Source organism: Actinia tenebrosa, unplaced genomic scaffold (genome assembly GCF_029948245.1).
Source record: "Actinia tenebrosa isolate PJP-AT-01 unplaced genomic scaffold, QUT_ActTen_1.0 PGA_scaffold17__23_contigs__length_9995812, whole genome shotgun sequence".
NCBI classification, from domain to species: Eukaryota; Metazoa; Cnidaria; class Anthozoa; order Actiniaria; family Actiniidae; genus Actinia; species Actinia tenebrosa.
In genome coordinates this window covers 9,532,033-9,548,046 of record NW_028292577.1, presented here as the reverse complement: position 1 = coordinate 9,548,046, position 16,014 = coordinate 9,532,033, and the positions used below count along the sequence as shown (strand labels likewise).

General features: G+C 39.0%; 1 protein-coding gene across 1 annotated transcript in view; it reads left to right on the top strand.

Annotated features, from left to right (window-relative positions):
- LOC116296293 (polycystin-1-like protein 2) overlaps positions 1-16,014 on the top strand; it is a 37,123-nt gene that overhangs the window by 2,958 nt on the left and 18,151 nt on the right. The window contains exons 3-14 of the mRNA XM_031704316.2: positions 4,887-5,246; positions 5,800-6,123; positions 6,303-6,466; positions 6,828-7,047; positions 7,667-8,055; positions 8,379-8,565; positions 9,198-9,456; positions 10,135-11,029; positions 11,507-11,733; positions 12,028-12,357; positions 12,846-13,143; positions 15,560-15,865. Coding sequence (XP_031560176.2) covers positions 4,887-5,246; positions 5,800-6,123; positions 6,303-6,466; positions 6,828-7,047; positions 7,667-8,055; positions 8,379-8,565; positions 9,198-9,456; positions 10,135-11,029; positions 11,507-11,733; positions 12,028-12,357; positions 12,846-13,143; positions 15,560-15,865 — 3,959 coding nt within the window. The remainder of the gene's footprint in view (positions 1-4,886; positions 5,247-5,799; positions 6,124-6,302; positions 6,467-6,827; positions 7,048-7,666; positions 8,056-8,378; positions 8,566-9,197; positions 9,457-10,134; positions 11,030-11,506; positions 11,734-12,027; positions 12,358-12,845; positions 13,144-15,559; positions 15,866-16,014) is intronic.

The window sequence follows — 16,014 nt, the reverse complement described above, 5'->3', positions numbered from 1 at the left end:
ATTAATGGCTCTCGTCCAATTTTTAAAAGTGCTAACTTTAGCGTGAATCTCTTAGTTGGGAAACCTTGGCTTATTCTTTTATAAACACACATCTCATATGAAATGCATGCCAATTTAAATAAAATCGTTCACGGGTAATCTTAAAATCTTAAATGTTTAAACTTGAATTCGGATTCGAGATGGATTTTTCAGTTTACAGTTTGTACGTTTTAGTGCCGAATGGAAGCTGCATCCGTTGATTTTAGAAAACTATTAGAGGCTAGAAAAGCAATACTTGAGTTAAACAAAGCAATGCATCTAAAACAGAGACTTATTAAACACTCCTAGAGGAAACTCAAAGTTAAAAAAAACTGAAAAGGTAAGAAGCTAAGTCAAATGTATGATTTGGATCATTGACGTCATTAGAGAGTAAGCCGAAAAAATAATGACGCGCGGTTTTGACATCTTTTGGACACTAATATGACATGCCATCCAGAAAGAAACCCAAAGTGTACGAATGATTTGGCATCTTTTGGCGCTATCCTCGCCATTTCTCTTCCTCCTCTCATGCAATAATTTGTTTTGACTCTGAAATTTTACCAAAATTAGACAATTGTCAATTTAATCGAAGAAAATTGGTCTCCAAGAATTGGCGTAATAATAGACGTCAATTAAAGGAAGTAATTCTGAGATACTCTAGAGAAATGATTGGATGAAAATTGTTCAAATAATTAGACTAAGCTCTAATTATAAGATAAAGAAACTTAATCTTCTTTACCATTTATGATCTAAATGCCATTAATTCACCACGCTTAGCACAGAAAGTTCATTTTAGTTATTATGGAATATTGTTTAAAAATGTTTTTTCAAGTTCAGTAATTTTTTTCGACATATTTTTTTAAGATTTATCAGCGGCAAAACTAAAAAACAAAGTCTTGCAGTTTTCGATTGCTAAATACTTAGGAGACAAATCAGAAAAACTTTGTCAAAATGGGATTTTATATGAGTTAGTTTCAAAATTGATAAAAAATATATATTTGGTTCAAAATTGTATTATTTTTTAGTTAAAATGCTTTTGGAGTTAAGCCAGCGATTGGATCCCTCAATAACGATTTCCTAAATAAACCAACTAAGGCTGCAAAACATCAAGAAAGAAATCTCAATCTGGTCCTGATGAGTTCACACAAGATCCACTTGCAAGACAATTCCGATTGATCTGCAAATATGAATCCTAACAGCTTCTGGCTTAAGAATCACTTTTGACTGACAGTTTCATGAAAGAGTTATTTTGGCATGAATGTCACTTGTCATATTTTAACAATGTTATTTCGTTTCACTATGATAATTAGCTCTCGTATTTGTAGTCATCTGTTCATTTTACAACCAAATGCATGGATTCAGATTGGTTATATATTGGTTATACTTTCTTTGTTGTTGTTATAAAAGTATTAGTAGTAGAAGTAGTAGTAGCAGCAGCTGTAGCGTCAGCATCAGCATCAGTATCAGCAGTAGCAAAAGCAATAGCAGTAGCATCAGCATCAGCATCAGCATCAGTATCAGCAGTAGCAGCAGTAGCAGCAGCAGCAGCAGCAGCAGCAGCAGCAGCAGCAGCAGCAGCAGCAGTTGTTGTCATTGTCACCATTTTCTTCGTAATCTTGTTGTTCCACAATAGTTAACAATAATAAGAAATTGAAATTCGAAAATGATTTGAAACTGGAATGGAAAAATCGTTCTCATTATTGTTAACTTATAAAATTCTTTCGATTTTTTTCTTTTCAATCTCCGTCCATTTTACTTATCGGAAACGGACACTTTCCTAGACCATCGAATTTCATTTCATAGTCACTCAAACGGGAATTCTCAATCCCTATCAGTTTACTAATAAAGTGTGGTGGATTGTCTAGCTTTTTAAAATAAGTTTGACTGAAAATATACTAGCGCAATACGAGGTTCTTCCTATTCTTATCTATTACCTCATCGTATACATTAATCTCTTCATTAGGTTCTCGGACAAATTCGAATCTAAAAACGTAAAATTAAATCGATGCATTATTTGGAAAGATGATAAATTGGCGAACACAATTTATTATTTTTGGCAAGTATGAATGATACGTGAATAGTATAGTATGAGGCCGGTAAGGAAAGAAAATGGCCAATCGTTCTTCCTCCACTGCGCTTGGTCTCTCTTTACGCCACCCACTCACCACAGCAGCTGTTCTACTCTATTGTCTTCACAGTCGCACAATATTTGTGAATGTCAAAATCATTAAGCATCTTTTGTTAGTTATGTGTAAATGTTAACACAGTTTTCTGTGTGAGTAGCTATAGTAATCATCATTGTAGATGGTCAGTGTGTTCTTCATATCATCTTGTACTGAATCAGCTTTTCAATTTGGTGTTGCTTTTGCCTTTATATAATTATCATGGTTACTGTTTGTTCGATTCTCGTATCTGGTAGGGTCTTGTAGTGAGTAGAGTTGTATGTTATTTCTCTCCTGGTCTTCGAAAGTTTTCTCCTTGTTCTCCGGTTTTCCTCCCTCCAAAAAAATCAGTCGACTTTTATTCCAATTCAATCAAGAAACGAGGGCCACAGTTTTATTAGCCACTGGCTATTACTAGTAGTGCTATCCTCGTAGAACTATATAAGACTTTCTAATCTATTTTTGTCGTGTTATGCTGTGTGTTTTTGTTCTCTTCATTGCTGGAGGCAATCAATTTAATCTTAACTGAAAAATAGCAACGACATGTATGAGTGCATGTTTTTCTTAGAACTGCCATCTTCGTTACAGCTATTTTTACTCCAACGAAGGACTAACGTCCGAAACGTCAGTTTCACGAAGCTTTTTACGGTGATGCAATTTATCTACAAGCTCCGACGCAGTCCACGCTAATTCTACTAGTTATCACCACTTTTTTAAAAAGGTTGAATACTGAATACTGCATACTAAATAGTGCACTCCAAGACCAAAGGGCATTGTGGGTCTCGTCAATTTGAAATAAAAAGTAAATATACAGCAGCAATTAACTCTCTACACTAGCTAGTATGTATATTGTTTCAGATGGAATACACTAAAAATAGATTAAATAACAATGTCATTATGACCCACAATACACTTCGGTCTTGGAATGCACTTTTCAGTATGGAGTATTTAGTATTTAACTTTTTTTGAAATAGCTGTATATAACATCAATATAACAATAGGTTCAGCAATAGTTTTTTTAACCAAAATCACTACCAAGAATATCTGTTATTTCATTCTCCTGGAAACGATTGCAAATCATTTCACAAAAAAAAAAAAAAAAAAAAAAAAAACATAGAGCAAATATTGACAGAGCTGAAAAAGCTAGAAAAAATCAATTAAAATAAGGTTTTGAACGCCGGATGCAGATAAAAAAAGAAAAAATATAATTAGAAACTAAGCATATTTTATTCTTAGTAACTAATACCTATTAAAGTTGAACAATATATTGCTTATGTACTGTTCGTTTGTTTGTTGTTTTTTTTTTTTTTTTTTTACATCATACAATATGGCCGCCATGGCTGCCATCTTCGTTCGATATTTATTATTGTAAAACTGAAAACCTATTCCAGCATTCAAAGAAAAACACGAGAAAGAAAGAATACTAAACCAACACTGTTGAACAGATTTCGGTTGCTATGGTAATATGCCATTTATAGTGGCAAACGCTTGTATTCTGGAATAGTCTAGCCCATGTCGTGATAGACCTTGATATTGAATTCGTGGCGTGGAAATTTGATAGCTGTATAATTAGGAATATGAAATAAAAGAATGACATTTGATTCTATAGACAACAGCCATTGGTGAAAGATATCATAATTAGCTCACTAGAGTGTAAACCATATATCCCTGAAATAGAGGTGTTTTCAAATACCCGTGAAACACACTTTAGCGTATTACACTTTAGCGTATTATACTAAAATATTGGTAAAATCATTGGTTTCTTTTGTCTTGTTCTATCATATATACACTCCTTTCTACCACTTCTTTCTCTTTTACTCCGACGAAGGACTAGCGTCCGAAACGTCAGTAAGTTTTTTCATCTTTTCACGGTGTATAATTTACCTTTTCATCATTACTGTTTCATTAGAAACACCGACGCAGCTCACACTAGTTTTTAGCTAGTTATATCTTTTTAATACTAAAATATACTTTATTGTCCGTATTTTTTTTTTTTTTTTTTTTTTTTTTTGGTTTTCTTTTGTGTTTTCGGTGTATTTCAATGTTCACGGGTCTTTGAAACCACTCTAGCACAAAAACTAAATAGCACTAAACACATCTATTTCTTTTGTTTTTCAATTGTTTCATTGATGCTAATTTGTGCTCATTAGTTAGTACTATTTCACGGATAATATATTGTTTGCACTCTAACATAAGAATAGGAATAAGATTATTTAGTATGCAGTGCATGTATCAGTTTGATGAGTTGAATATTTAACAGCCGACTTCTGAACTGTTAGTTTCAGCCAAAAGGGCGGGCATGATGTCAAATGACGAATAGGAATAGAGGCTTTTTGCATCATCACGTGATGGCAGCCATGACAGGAGGCACGAACAATTGTATCTGGCCTAATCTGGTTCACATGAGAAAAATAGTCCTTTTCACTTAGACCTTTTGTTAACGCCTTGGACATTTATTCACACAACTTTTTGTTAACGCCTTGGACAATTATTCACATGCCTCTATCATTGCAAGCTCACCGTTCATCTCGCTTCGATGCAAAGGCACGGCTACCTTTCAAGATGGTGCCGGGAACTGTGAAGGGAACTATTCAGTTTCCCAGGGGAAAAAGACTCTATTATCGTGCCTTCTGTCATGGCTGCCATAAGCCTCCATCCATATGATATAGATTTCTAATGTTGGTTTGCATTCGATTGTTTGTACAGTTTGGGATCTCGGTTGCTATTCCCAAGACAGAAGCAACAAGGAGTTTATATATTCAGCTGGAAATTACAAGGCCAGCGATACGTCCATCCAAGACTGCACCTCAGCATGCGCCCTGACGACCAGCCCTTTCAAGTATGCCGCTACAGAGGGCTCCTATTGCTACTGCAGCAATACAACAGACAAGATTGCCAAAGTTAGCGACAGCAAATGCAATGAAGTATGTACCGGTGACGTGTGCATTGGACCGGCCTACATCCGGGTCTTCAATACCAACGTGTCAATTGAAGGTCTCTCTGTACATACCCCGGATGTTGGATTTCTTCTTCAGGATGTTGGTTTTGGCGCCACAGTCGTTAAAGGTAGACTTGTTGATCATGTATCAAGATGCCAGGGTTAATAGACTTTTTATCGAATTCGTAAAACGGAGTGCTTCTCAACACTTTTCGAGTGTTCTGCCAATCCCCAAGTGCTTTATAACTCCAGACAGCACAGCAAGCAAGTTTTTTTTTTCTTTGATAAAATACAAATTACAGGAATGACGAAACTGGAAGTGCGCGTGCGTGCTGCGTGCTCTCATAAAGCACGCGCTCCCAACCAATCAGAACGCGAGATTTAGAACAGTTATTTTATAATTTGTTTTAAGCAGAATATTCATGTGTTTCAATGAAGGTCCGTGGAATGTCAAAGTGTTTGTACTATTGAAGTTGTGTATTCTTTACTTTACGTTGGTATTTGTGAATATTTTGAGGCTGAAATGAGGGTAACCCTGAGTAAATGAATATGTAGTCCAAAAACACATTTAAAATGTCTGTTTTAATCTGAGCTGTGCTTCAGATATGGGTCGTATTCCACTACACATCCGCCTACTACACTACAGGTATATAAAGAGAATTCGTTTTGATTTTTTCATAGGAGAAACCAACGCATCGTACACATTCGATTTCGGCGACAAGTCATTCGTCCTGACCACGTGTTGCAACACCACCCACAAGTACACCCAAACGGGCGTGTTCGAGGTCAAAGTCTCCGCAAGAAACAGCCAATCAGGACCGATTCGTGCCTCGGGTTGGGTTTCGATCGAGAGCTCTCTCGGGATTGTACGTATCAAATGCCCGGAGGAAATAGTTGAGACTGGTAACGTGACAAAAGTGACGGCCTATACTACCCAGGGGACAAATTTGAGAGCGAGGTGGATTACAAATAACCAAGGGGAAGCAAAGTACTTCAATATGAGTGGTAAGATTAAAGCAGTAGCCTAGCCTGCGAAACGGCCCTCCAGTGTTGGAGGATTGGGGAATGTGGAAATGAAATCCATTCCCCTAGTCCCCCGCGCCGAAGAGCCGCTGCGCAGGCTAGTAGCCACAGGGAACCCATTTGTATATATTTACAGCTATTCTGATATCATTACGTTTTAGATGCCACTATCGTTGGAGTAGGATCAAAAGCAACCTTCGGCAACATAAACGGCTCGCCCCAGTCCGACGGTGCTTTCATCAAGCCCACGTCCATGTTTAACCGAGATGGATACGTGATGGCCTGGGAAGTGTACGCTGCAAAGACTGGAACCATTAAACTTCAGGTAAATCTCCCTCCCCCGCTTTTCCTCATATGAATCTAAATTTTACAAAATTGATTATACATTTAGTAATAATCGAGTTTCGAGTTCTCTGTTGCTCAGTGTTAACCACAATTTTGAGTAGAATATTCAAGTTCCAGTGAAGGTCCGTGGAATTTTAAAGTGCTTGTATCGTTGCAGTTACTGTTGGTATTTGTGAATATTTAGACACTGATACGAGGCTAACCCTGAGTAAATGAGTCTGTAATCAAGGAACACAGCGGTAATTTCGAACTCCAAATAGTCTATTGTACGAATTCGAATTCGAAACTGAGTAATGTAGAAGTTGATCTTCACTCGTCTCTTCCCACCGTACCACCTGTAGGTATATCGCCCAGTATGCTCAAACCCCGCGGAACTGTTCTGTCCATTAAACATGACGTGCATCCCAGCTGGTCTCGCGTGTAAGCCAAGCACTACCTTCAAATGTCCAGGAAATGGGAATGTCTGTCTGGCCACAGGACACTGCCTTCAAGGGTGTGCAGTACAGAATGTATCTTTCCCAGGATCTTCTACTCCCATCGTGGACTATAGGTTAATACAAGGTAAGATGGATTACAATGCGCTATAATCAGTATAATAATTTAATAACTGCGCTTGTAATTCACTACTAATCATAGATAGCGTAGTGGTAATACAATCGTTTCTTAAGCTTCCCTCTGTGGTGTCGGGTGACCTCCTGTAAGCGGTATCACATGTGAATGAAGCTTGTTGCGTCTCTCCCTTGATTAAAGTGGTTACGTTTTCTCAGTGTTGTCTTGTTTTCCTTCATCCACAAAATCCCCACGCTCGAAGTTCCTTTTCCACCTGTGAGTTAGCCGTACCCAGACTTGTATAGATGCCCTGACATACATCAGCCTAGACGTCCTTTTCCACCTGTGAGTTAGCCGTACCCAGACTTGTATAGATGCCCTGACATACATCAGCCTAGACGTCCTTTTAGGGAATAAATTAAATGTGTTGTTCTTTTACGATTAGAGATGTATTCTGCGTCACGGGGCTATTCTCTTTGACTGCTATTTCAAAGCTGCTATCTTTCTGAAATAATTTCCAAAACCAGTTCAGTACCAAATCTATAGGTTATGTCACACGCTTTACCCTATTAGATAGGAGACAGGCGGCAGGTTCCACTAAATTATAGACTTTTATTGTTCCAACTTCTAGAGACCATTGTCAACATCTCCAAAGTTGGTTACAACATATTCAGCCTACCACCACACAAAGCCATTGAAGTGCAAGCTGGTGACGTCATAGGCTGGGCAACCAATAGCAGCGCAGGAGACTTGGCGTTTGAATTGTCATTGGAAGAGCCCCAGTTTTATTACCCATACTCGTCGTTCAGCATTGTAGTGGGTTCGAAGTTGTCCAAAAGTGCTGGAGCAATCAAACAGAATATCAACCACGTTATCAGAGCGCATATGAGCCGGGCTTCGTTCACTTCTAATGAATTAACGTTCGATAATGCTGGGATATTTAATGTGTCTGTAATTATCAAGAGTCAACAGGGCAATAGCTTTAACGATTCACTTCAGTTTTGTACCGTATCTGTGCAGGTAGGGCGAAAAAAATGCCTTTAGTTCGTTCTTTTTTTTTTTCGTTAGTTCCATCTATCTATCTGGTATTTCATTTCTTCCTTCCTTATTTCCTTCCTTCCTTCCTTCCTTCCTTCCTTCCTTCCTTTATTCATTCTTTCATCAATTATTTTTTCTTTCGTTAGTTCCGTTTCTTTCTTTCTTTCTTTCTTTCTTTCTTTCTTTCTTTCTTTCTTTCTTTCTTTCTTTCTTTCTTTCTTTCTTTCTTTCTTTCTTTCTTTCTTCGCCCCACTTTTCCTTTCTTCCAATCATTAACACAATCTCAAACCTCTTTCTTTCGCCAGGAACGCATAACCAACCTGCAAATCGAACAACCTTTATGCTATGACAAGAGCGTTAGCTACGCTACTGGCAAGTCTTTTGACCTGATCCCTAAGACTGAAAAAGGGAGCAACGTTACGTATACATGGAACATTGCAAATAAAACAGTCGTGACAGACAGCAATGCGAATATGCAAATAGATATCCCTGGTAAGTTGATTATCTGATAATAGACGTCTTATCATTGGGCGTACTGTTTTCCCACAGCAGACCACATTTCATTTACTTGAGAATAAGATTCTTTGTTTGAGCTATTTCCATATTCATGTCTTCTCGTACGTAATCGTTAAGCGAGGAAATCCTATTCCAGGGAATGACACATGGTCTGAAATGGGAAATCATTGCCCCGAAATTAGGTCCCATTTTCAAAACATAAGTGGAAGAAGATTCTGTACTTGTGTTAGGTCCAAGTACTTCTGCTTTCTCTATGATTTTACCAGTAAACAAAGAAATTATGTTCAAGAGAATGACACGTATATAAGTCTGAAATGAGATGACAATGATTTCAGTGGATTAATTCAGTGGAAAAGTGAAATGGTATTGGGGAAGGGTAGAGAATTCCAAGTTATTATTTGTGAGATATTCTGTCTCTTCCGGCTGTCACGCAATATTATATTGTTACAACGTCACGTCCTTACGGAGGAAGCTTCCAAGTATTGTAAGTACGACGTCATTATACCTGATTAGTATCAATAAAGTGTACGTCATTACTTATTGGGGAAGGGTAGAGAATTCCAAGCTTTGTTTCGTAATATCTTCTGTCTCTTTCCGATTTTTTTTAGGTTTGCATGAAGTAACGGTAATGGCATCCAACAACATCAGCGCCTGCGACGCCTCGACCATCATTAGTGTTCAAAACCTCGTGGGATTGATTGAACTGGTCAACCAGTCACAAAACATTGAAGTAACCATTCCTGCAAACTTCTCCCTTCGATTTAGCCGCGGTACAAACATCACGGTGGAGGTCTCTTTTGATGGAGTTGTCACAGATACGTTCTTCATAAGCGAAGCTGCAAATACCACCCGAGAAGTCACGCACATGTAAGTTTAATTGGTCACGCACATGGAGGTTGTACTAGCATCCTCCGCAGGCATGCATCTCCTTGGCTCTTTTTGCTCCTTGGGCTTCCTATGGTGAGGACAAAAAAGTCGAAGTGGGAGGGGGAAGGGAGGGGCAAAGAAGAAGAGGAGATGTTACTGCTCTCGATTTTTTCCCTCCCTCCCTCATCCCCACTCCTCCTCCCTTCTCTTTTCTAGTTCCTAGTTCTTCTCTGCCATAAGATTTAACACAGGGCTCTCAACGGAGAATATATGGGGTTCCCTGCGGAGGAGCCTAAGGTTGTACAACCAGTCATGCAAATGGATTAGTATAACTAGTCACGCTCATAGAATTAGTATAACTAGTCACGCACATTGAAGTAGTCACGCTTATGGAAGTAGTATAACTAGTCACGCTTATGGAACTAGTCACGCTCACGGAAGTAGTATAACTGGTCACGCTTATGGAACTAGTCACGCTCATGGAAGTAGGATAACTAGTCACGCACTAGCACGTAAGATATGATAATAAAAAAGGAAGCGCCGACAAGACATGCTCTTCGAATCGCGCCTTAACTTACTTGGCAGAGACCTTAATAACGCGAGCACTTTGCTGTCACGTGACAACGTATGCTTGTAACAACTTACAGATTAATGACTTATCTTTCTCCATATGTTTAGATTTTCCACAGGTGGTACCAGGGAAATGGTTGTAAAGGCGTCTAACAACATCTCTCCTCCTCTGGGGCAACGATCCGAAACATTCCCAATCGAAGTCAAAGGAAAAATAGGTCAACTCATCACCGAGGTCGAGCCACAGCTAACATCAGATGGAGTCCTAGAAATCGCCACTGGCCAGCAATTCCAGATAACAATTTACTCTACGCTAGATATTCCTATTAATTACTCACTGACTTACGAGATTTCTAATATTAAAGATAGCAAAATTACTCTAAAAGGCAAAGCCAGCTTCCTCGGGACGTTTGAGTCCAAGGATTACACGGGGCAAATCTCCATCAACGCTACGGCCAACGGAGAGATTATTCGTCTGTCGATACCTGCACGCGTGACATGGTGTGGACCTCCTGCAATATTCAAACCAGCCAACTACTCAAAGAAGTCTCCGCTAATGAAAACAATGGCCACGCCCCTGGAGTTAAAGTACCGCTCGGTGTACACAAAGAGGGAAGGCTGTAGTTATGGTAAACTGATTTACAAATGGAGAATCTACAAAATGGAAAGCGGTTTGTACTCTCCAGTGAACCATTACCAACCGGACAGTGAAGAAGTCTTTAAGGTGCCGCCAATTATACTGGAGAAAGGGAACTATACTATAAACATGACGCTGACCTACACGGGTACGGGACACCAGTATTTGTACGAGACTTTCTTTGACATTCGTAAATCAGAATTGTTCTGCCTTATTAATGGTGGTAATATTCGTGGAGTGCCTTATGAGCCGGGTAGCGCTATCAGCCTCAACGGAGAAGGATCTGTGGACCCAGACCAACCAGAAGGACCTAAGCTGGCGTTCAAATGGAGCTGCAAACTCAACGACGATAACAACACGAAAAATGTAAGAGCAATACTCCCGCGAGCATGCGCAGACAGAACCTGAATAGTCACGTGATGCTGGTTAGATGCGCATGCGTTATGAATGCCGTGCTCAAGCACGCTCGTCTAAATTAGTTATTTTTCAATGTTTTCTTTGCTATTTCATTTTTTATTTATTTTGCTAAAGTTTTTGTTTATAGTCGAGGAAGAGTAAGAATGAGTTAGATTGTTTGAAATAGCAACCTTTGCTTTGTCTATTAATGATTAAAGCACTTTTTACTATTCAATCTTTGACCTGGTAACATTCAGACAAGCATTTAAGCTCGTTTTTGTGTTTTTCCATTAAACTGGGTTTTGACTATTTTTTCATTGACAGAGGACCTAACACAAGCCCAGGCGTCTAGAAGTTTTCGAGGTCACAGAAACACGAAAAACGCTCTAAAGAATCTTGTAACTTGTAAAACAAATCATTAAGTTATTCTCTTTGTTCTTGTGATAGGTGTTTTCAGCTCCACTCAACTCCGACGTTCCTACTTACTGTAATTCAACAACTTTTCAAGACATTTCCATTGAGCCGAATGCTGCCATCTCAAATTTGCCTATCAAATATTTCCGAGAAAATGCTTCGTATGTGTTCCAGCTTCGAGTGAGCAAAGACAGCCGACAGAAAACATGCCAACAAAAAATACTTATTTTATCAGAGGAAAATCCTTTGATAAGTATCCAGTAAGTTTTGTAAAACTAAAAAATAATACCTTCGTTAAATATCCGTTATTTTATTGATCGGTTTTCGGAACATGCGCAATAACAAAATGAATTAAAAATCAAAAACGTCGCTCTGTATGTGATAAACAATGTGATCATTAGCCAATTTGACGCGCGCGCGTTTTATGAAAAAGGCGAGAAAAGTTTGTATTTTTTTTTTCTGGGAGTTACGTATGAAAATAAAAAAACTTTGTACTTTGCTAAAGTTACGGAATTTACTGAGGTGTTCTTTATTTTTTTCTTTCTTATTCCAAGATGTAAGAGCAACTGTAAAGACAAAGTGAATCCTCAAGATCGTCTCGTCATCATTGCATTCTGTAGCAACTGTAAAAACGATACAAGGGATCTGTCGTTTAAGTGGCGTTTACTTGACAATAGAGGCAAGCTCGATGCAGCGCTGCACGAAGAGCCCTCCACAACAACCACAGGTTGGGATAAAATGAATATCGTCCTGAGAGAAAACACTCTCAGTGAAAACAAACAGTACCATCTGAATCTAGAAGTGACTAGACGGTCAGTCACGACTGTCACGCAATATTATATTGTTACAACGTCACGTCCTTATGGAGGAAGCTGCCAAGTATTGTAAGTACGACGTCATTATGCCTGATTTATATTTATAAAATGTACATTATTACTTATTATAAATAATACGCTATTACGTCATTATTTGTTATAAATATCACGTCATCCTTCGATCGAGTTTCTAAAACGCCTAACATGTGGCATGCTGGTCTACTTTGGGTACTTTTTGTCATTATGCCTTATATGTTGTTGTTCTTACACAGAGCTATATATCAGAACACCGAATTCTGGGGTGCTTTTGCATGTACCGCAAACCTATTGTATTCTTTGTTAGCTTGGTTCTATTGTATAACTTGGGGTCTTTGGTTGTTTCGATTGAATTACGTAAACTTTGTCCGGTACCAAAGAAGGAGCCGGATTCTTCCACTAATATTGCTTGTACCCAAGCTAGACCAGAATACCCCTTTCAATGCTCAATATAAGCTTGGGTTTCAGTACTGCTCAACAAAACTTTTATCAACAGTAAAATATTTGATTTTCTTCCCAAGGCCCGAAGAAGGATACAACATTGAAAGCAAGTACCACATCAGCTGCAAAGAATGGCAGACGGAAGACCCGCAGATTCTCTACGAGTTTCATTACATCAATGTACGCCAAGCAGAAGCAAAGATCAGTAGTTTACCACCAGATAAGACCGTTTCTACCCTATGGTACTATGGACCTTTCCATGAGACTCCTTCAAGCTCTCTGCCTATCGGGAACAAGGACGATGACTACAAGCTTTCAATTATTGTGAAGATCTATAATCGATACGGCGCTTACAGCAACTATAACCTCAGTGCTATCGTAAGTCTTGCCAATAGACCTCTTTGGCTTCGTTGTTTGTTGTGCACATTTCAGGCCATGTGATGTCACTCTTGGGAGTTGATTCTTTCACGTGTAAATATTTTAACATATTCGTCTCTGAAGGGAATGATGGGCAATTCGCATACGAAGTTAAAAAGGTCATAAGTAATTATTTTGTAGAAAATATGCTTAGGTTACGTTAATTTTCCATGCAAAAAGGTCGATCCTGTTGCTTGGGATACCCTGTTTAATTGAGGTAGCACCTGCATGGGGAAAGAAAACAAACGAATAGTCCTCTACAGAAACAAGTGGGGAATTGGGCACATTTCCCGTGGACTAGCTTAGCAACTCTTTAGGGTAGACAGTCAGTAGCTCCAAGGTTGGGCAGAAAACTGGAAACGAGTATGACGCGCACTGAATCATGGGTCTGTCTTAGGGGACGCCATTTTTTCAGCATGGCAGAAAGCTTAGCAGCCTCTCTTGAAAGACCGAAGACCAAAGTGAATTTTAACTCGATTCAACAAATAAACCTTTCTCAGCACCATTAAGGCATGTTTCTTTTGAGGAAATGATGGAAAATCAGTTATTTATTCATATCTTTGACAGTTTATAATGAATCTTTCCCAATTTTGGCTCGTAGTAGTAATTCTTCAAGGCAAGCAATTACCACATATCTGTTACCATGGAAACCCTGTCACGTGACCACAAGGCCACCATCTGGGATTTTTTAAACAAGCCTTTTGAAATCCTATTGAAACTACTTCAAAAGTCCTGAAAATCCACATTCCTTTTTATATTTGCATAGCCTATATGGATCTAATTGGATATCTTGGAAATTATATTAAGTTTAATTTTTAGAATATTTTTAATTTTTTTCGTCCGTTTATTAGGACCTTTTCAACCTAACTCAATCTAACTGAATGATTACGTTGCGATATAGTGTTCATACTCGTGATGAACGAGAGCGCGCGCAGTAAACTTGCGCGAGCTGTAAAAGTATAAGAAGAGAGAAAATTTACATTATAACTGTTCTAGGGATCTTCATAAAGTTCCATTCTGTTTTGTTATTTATTATTTTATCTTGTTCTTCTCTGCTAATTTTAACAGACTCAGTTATTTGTCTCAACATTGCATCACCCTGAAAAGATCTTGTCATATTCATGGGGAAGTCTGTAATAAGCCCTTCGTGTTTCTCTTTGCAATGTCTACTTAGTGCTGATGATTCGCCTTTCGAATCCAGTGCCATCAAATGTTCTCTTCCCCTAGTGTACGCGTTTCTTGCCGTCTCTCCGATATACTTATCGCCACAGGATTTGCAACTGATCTCATACGTTACATCTGTAGCTCTGCAATTTCCCCTACCTCCTGTTTGGCACACTAGGCAGTCTTCCTGTTCACAAGGGTCTCTCCTGAGCGGGTTTGACTTTTGTAGCAAACTCTTAACGCTCGTGCTAGCTTTCTCCACTAATTTGATCTTAATGCTACTCTTTCTGACATCATCTTCAAGTTTTCTTTTCAGCTCCGAGTTTGGTGTCGCTGGTATCATTATGACACTCGTAAAGCCTCCTCTCTTATACCAGGTCTTCTCTTTGCACTTCTTTTCTTTCCTTCTTTCCATTTTCATCCACTCTTTGCGTCTGTACAACGGTCTTTCACCTGATTGATCTAGCGCTAAGATCTTCTTGTACGCTTTCAGAGCAGAGTGTACGACTTCATACCGGAACTTTTTGCTGTATCCTGAGTACTGCATCCTAAGTACCAATTCATTTACGTGTTGTACAGTACATTTCCATGGTAGGAGGGGGCTGCAGTTAAGGAGTACTCTTAAAACTTCTTGGGTCATAATGGTACGTTTGTTGTTCCATGGTAGTGCTGATCTTGAGTGGACCACATACTTTGAAGCAACATCCTTAGTATAGAACTCATGTAGAACAACTTGTGCGCTTGTGTTGTCACTCTCTTTCTCTCCTGTCCATACCTTAAGATCTAAAATAGGTAGCTTTCGATCCCGGTAGTTAGTACAGTAATCAACTTCAACCTGTATTGAAGTATGGATAGAATTGGCTACCGACCTTAGAAGCTCCATAGCTCTTGCATCTTTCTCCTTTTCTTTATCATCGTCTCTTGTACTATCTGTGATGGTGATAGCTCCATTCTCATATCTTGCACCGACTTCCGGTACTTTCATGACAATGTTGATGTCATCAACATATCTCTTGTACATGTATATATCTAGTCCCTCGCACCGATGTGAGGCTTAAATTGTGAACATAGGAATCTGGCGTGATTCGTGACTTTTGAATCACGCCAGATTACTTTGAGTCACGCCAGATCCCTTTGTTCACAACTTAAGCCTCACATCGGTGCGAGTTTTGAATTTGGTCTATCCGTTAAAAAAAAAAATTTTTTTTTCTAGGTGCGACCACTCTCTACCAAAGAAACTACTGCTAAGATTGAAGACATCAGTAAACAGCTGGAGGGAGGCTTATCAGAATTCAACCCTGAAGAAAATGCTCAGAATGTCCTCCAGTTGGTCACGGCAGCCAGTTCGCTTATCAACAACGACAAGGAACAAAATACCGAAACAAAGGCTAAGCTAAGAACACTGATGGTGGACAAACTGTCCAAGATACAAAGTGATGAGCTGCCCATGATTGCTGAAAAATGTAACGCTTTGTCACTAGCTATTGAGAATGAGTCTGAGGTCACGTCAGATACACAGGTAACGCAAAGTGTGACGTTTTGATATCGCTAGAAGCGTGACATTTGCTGATATATTGGTGGGTCTAGCTTCCTGTAGACATTTTTTGAAACTATTACGCAAAATTCGGATGGACGGATGGACGGATGGACGGATGGACGGATGGACGG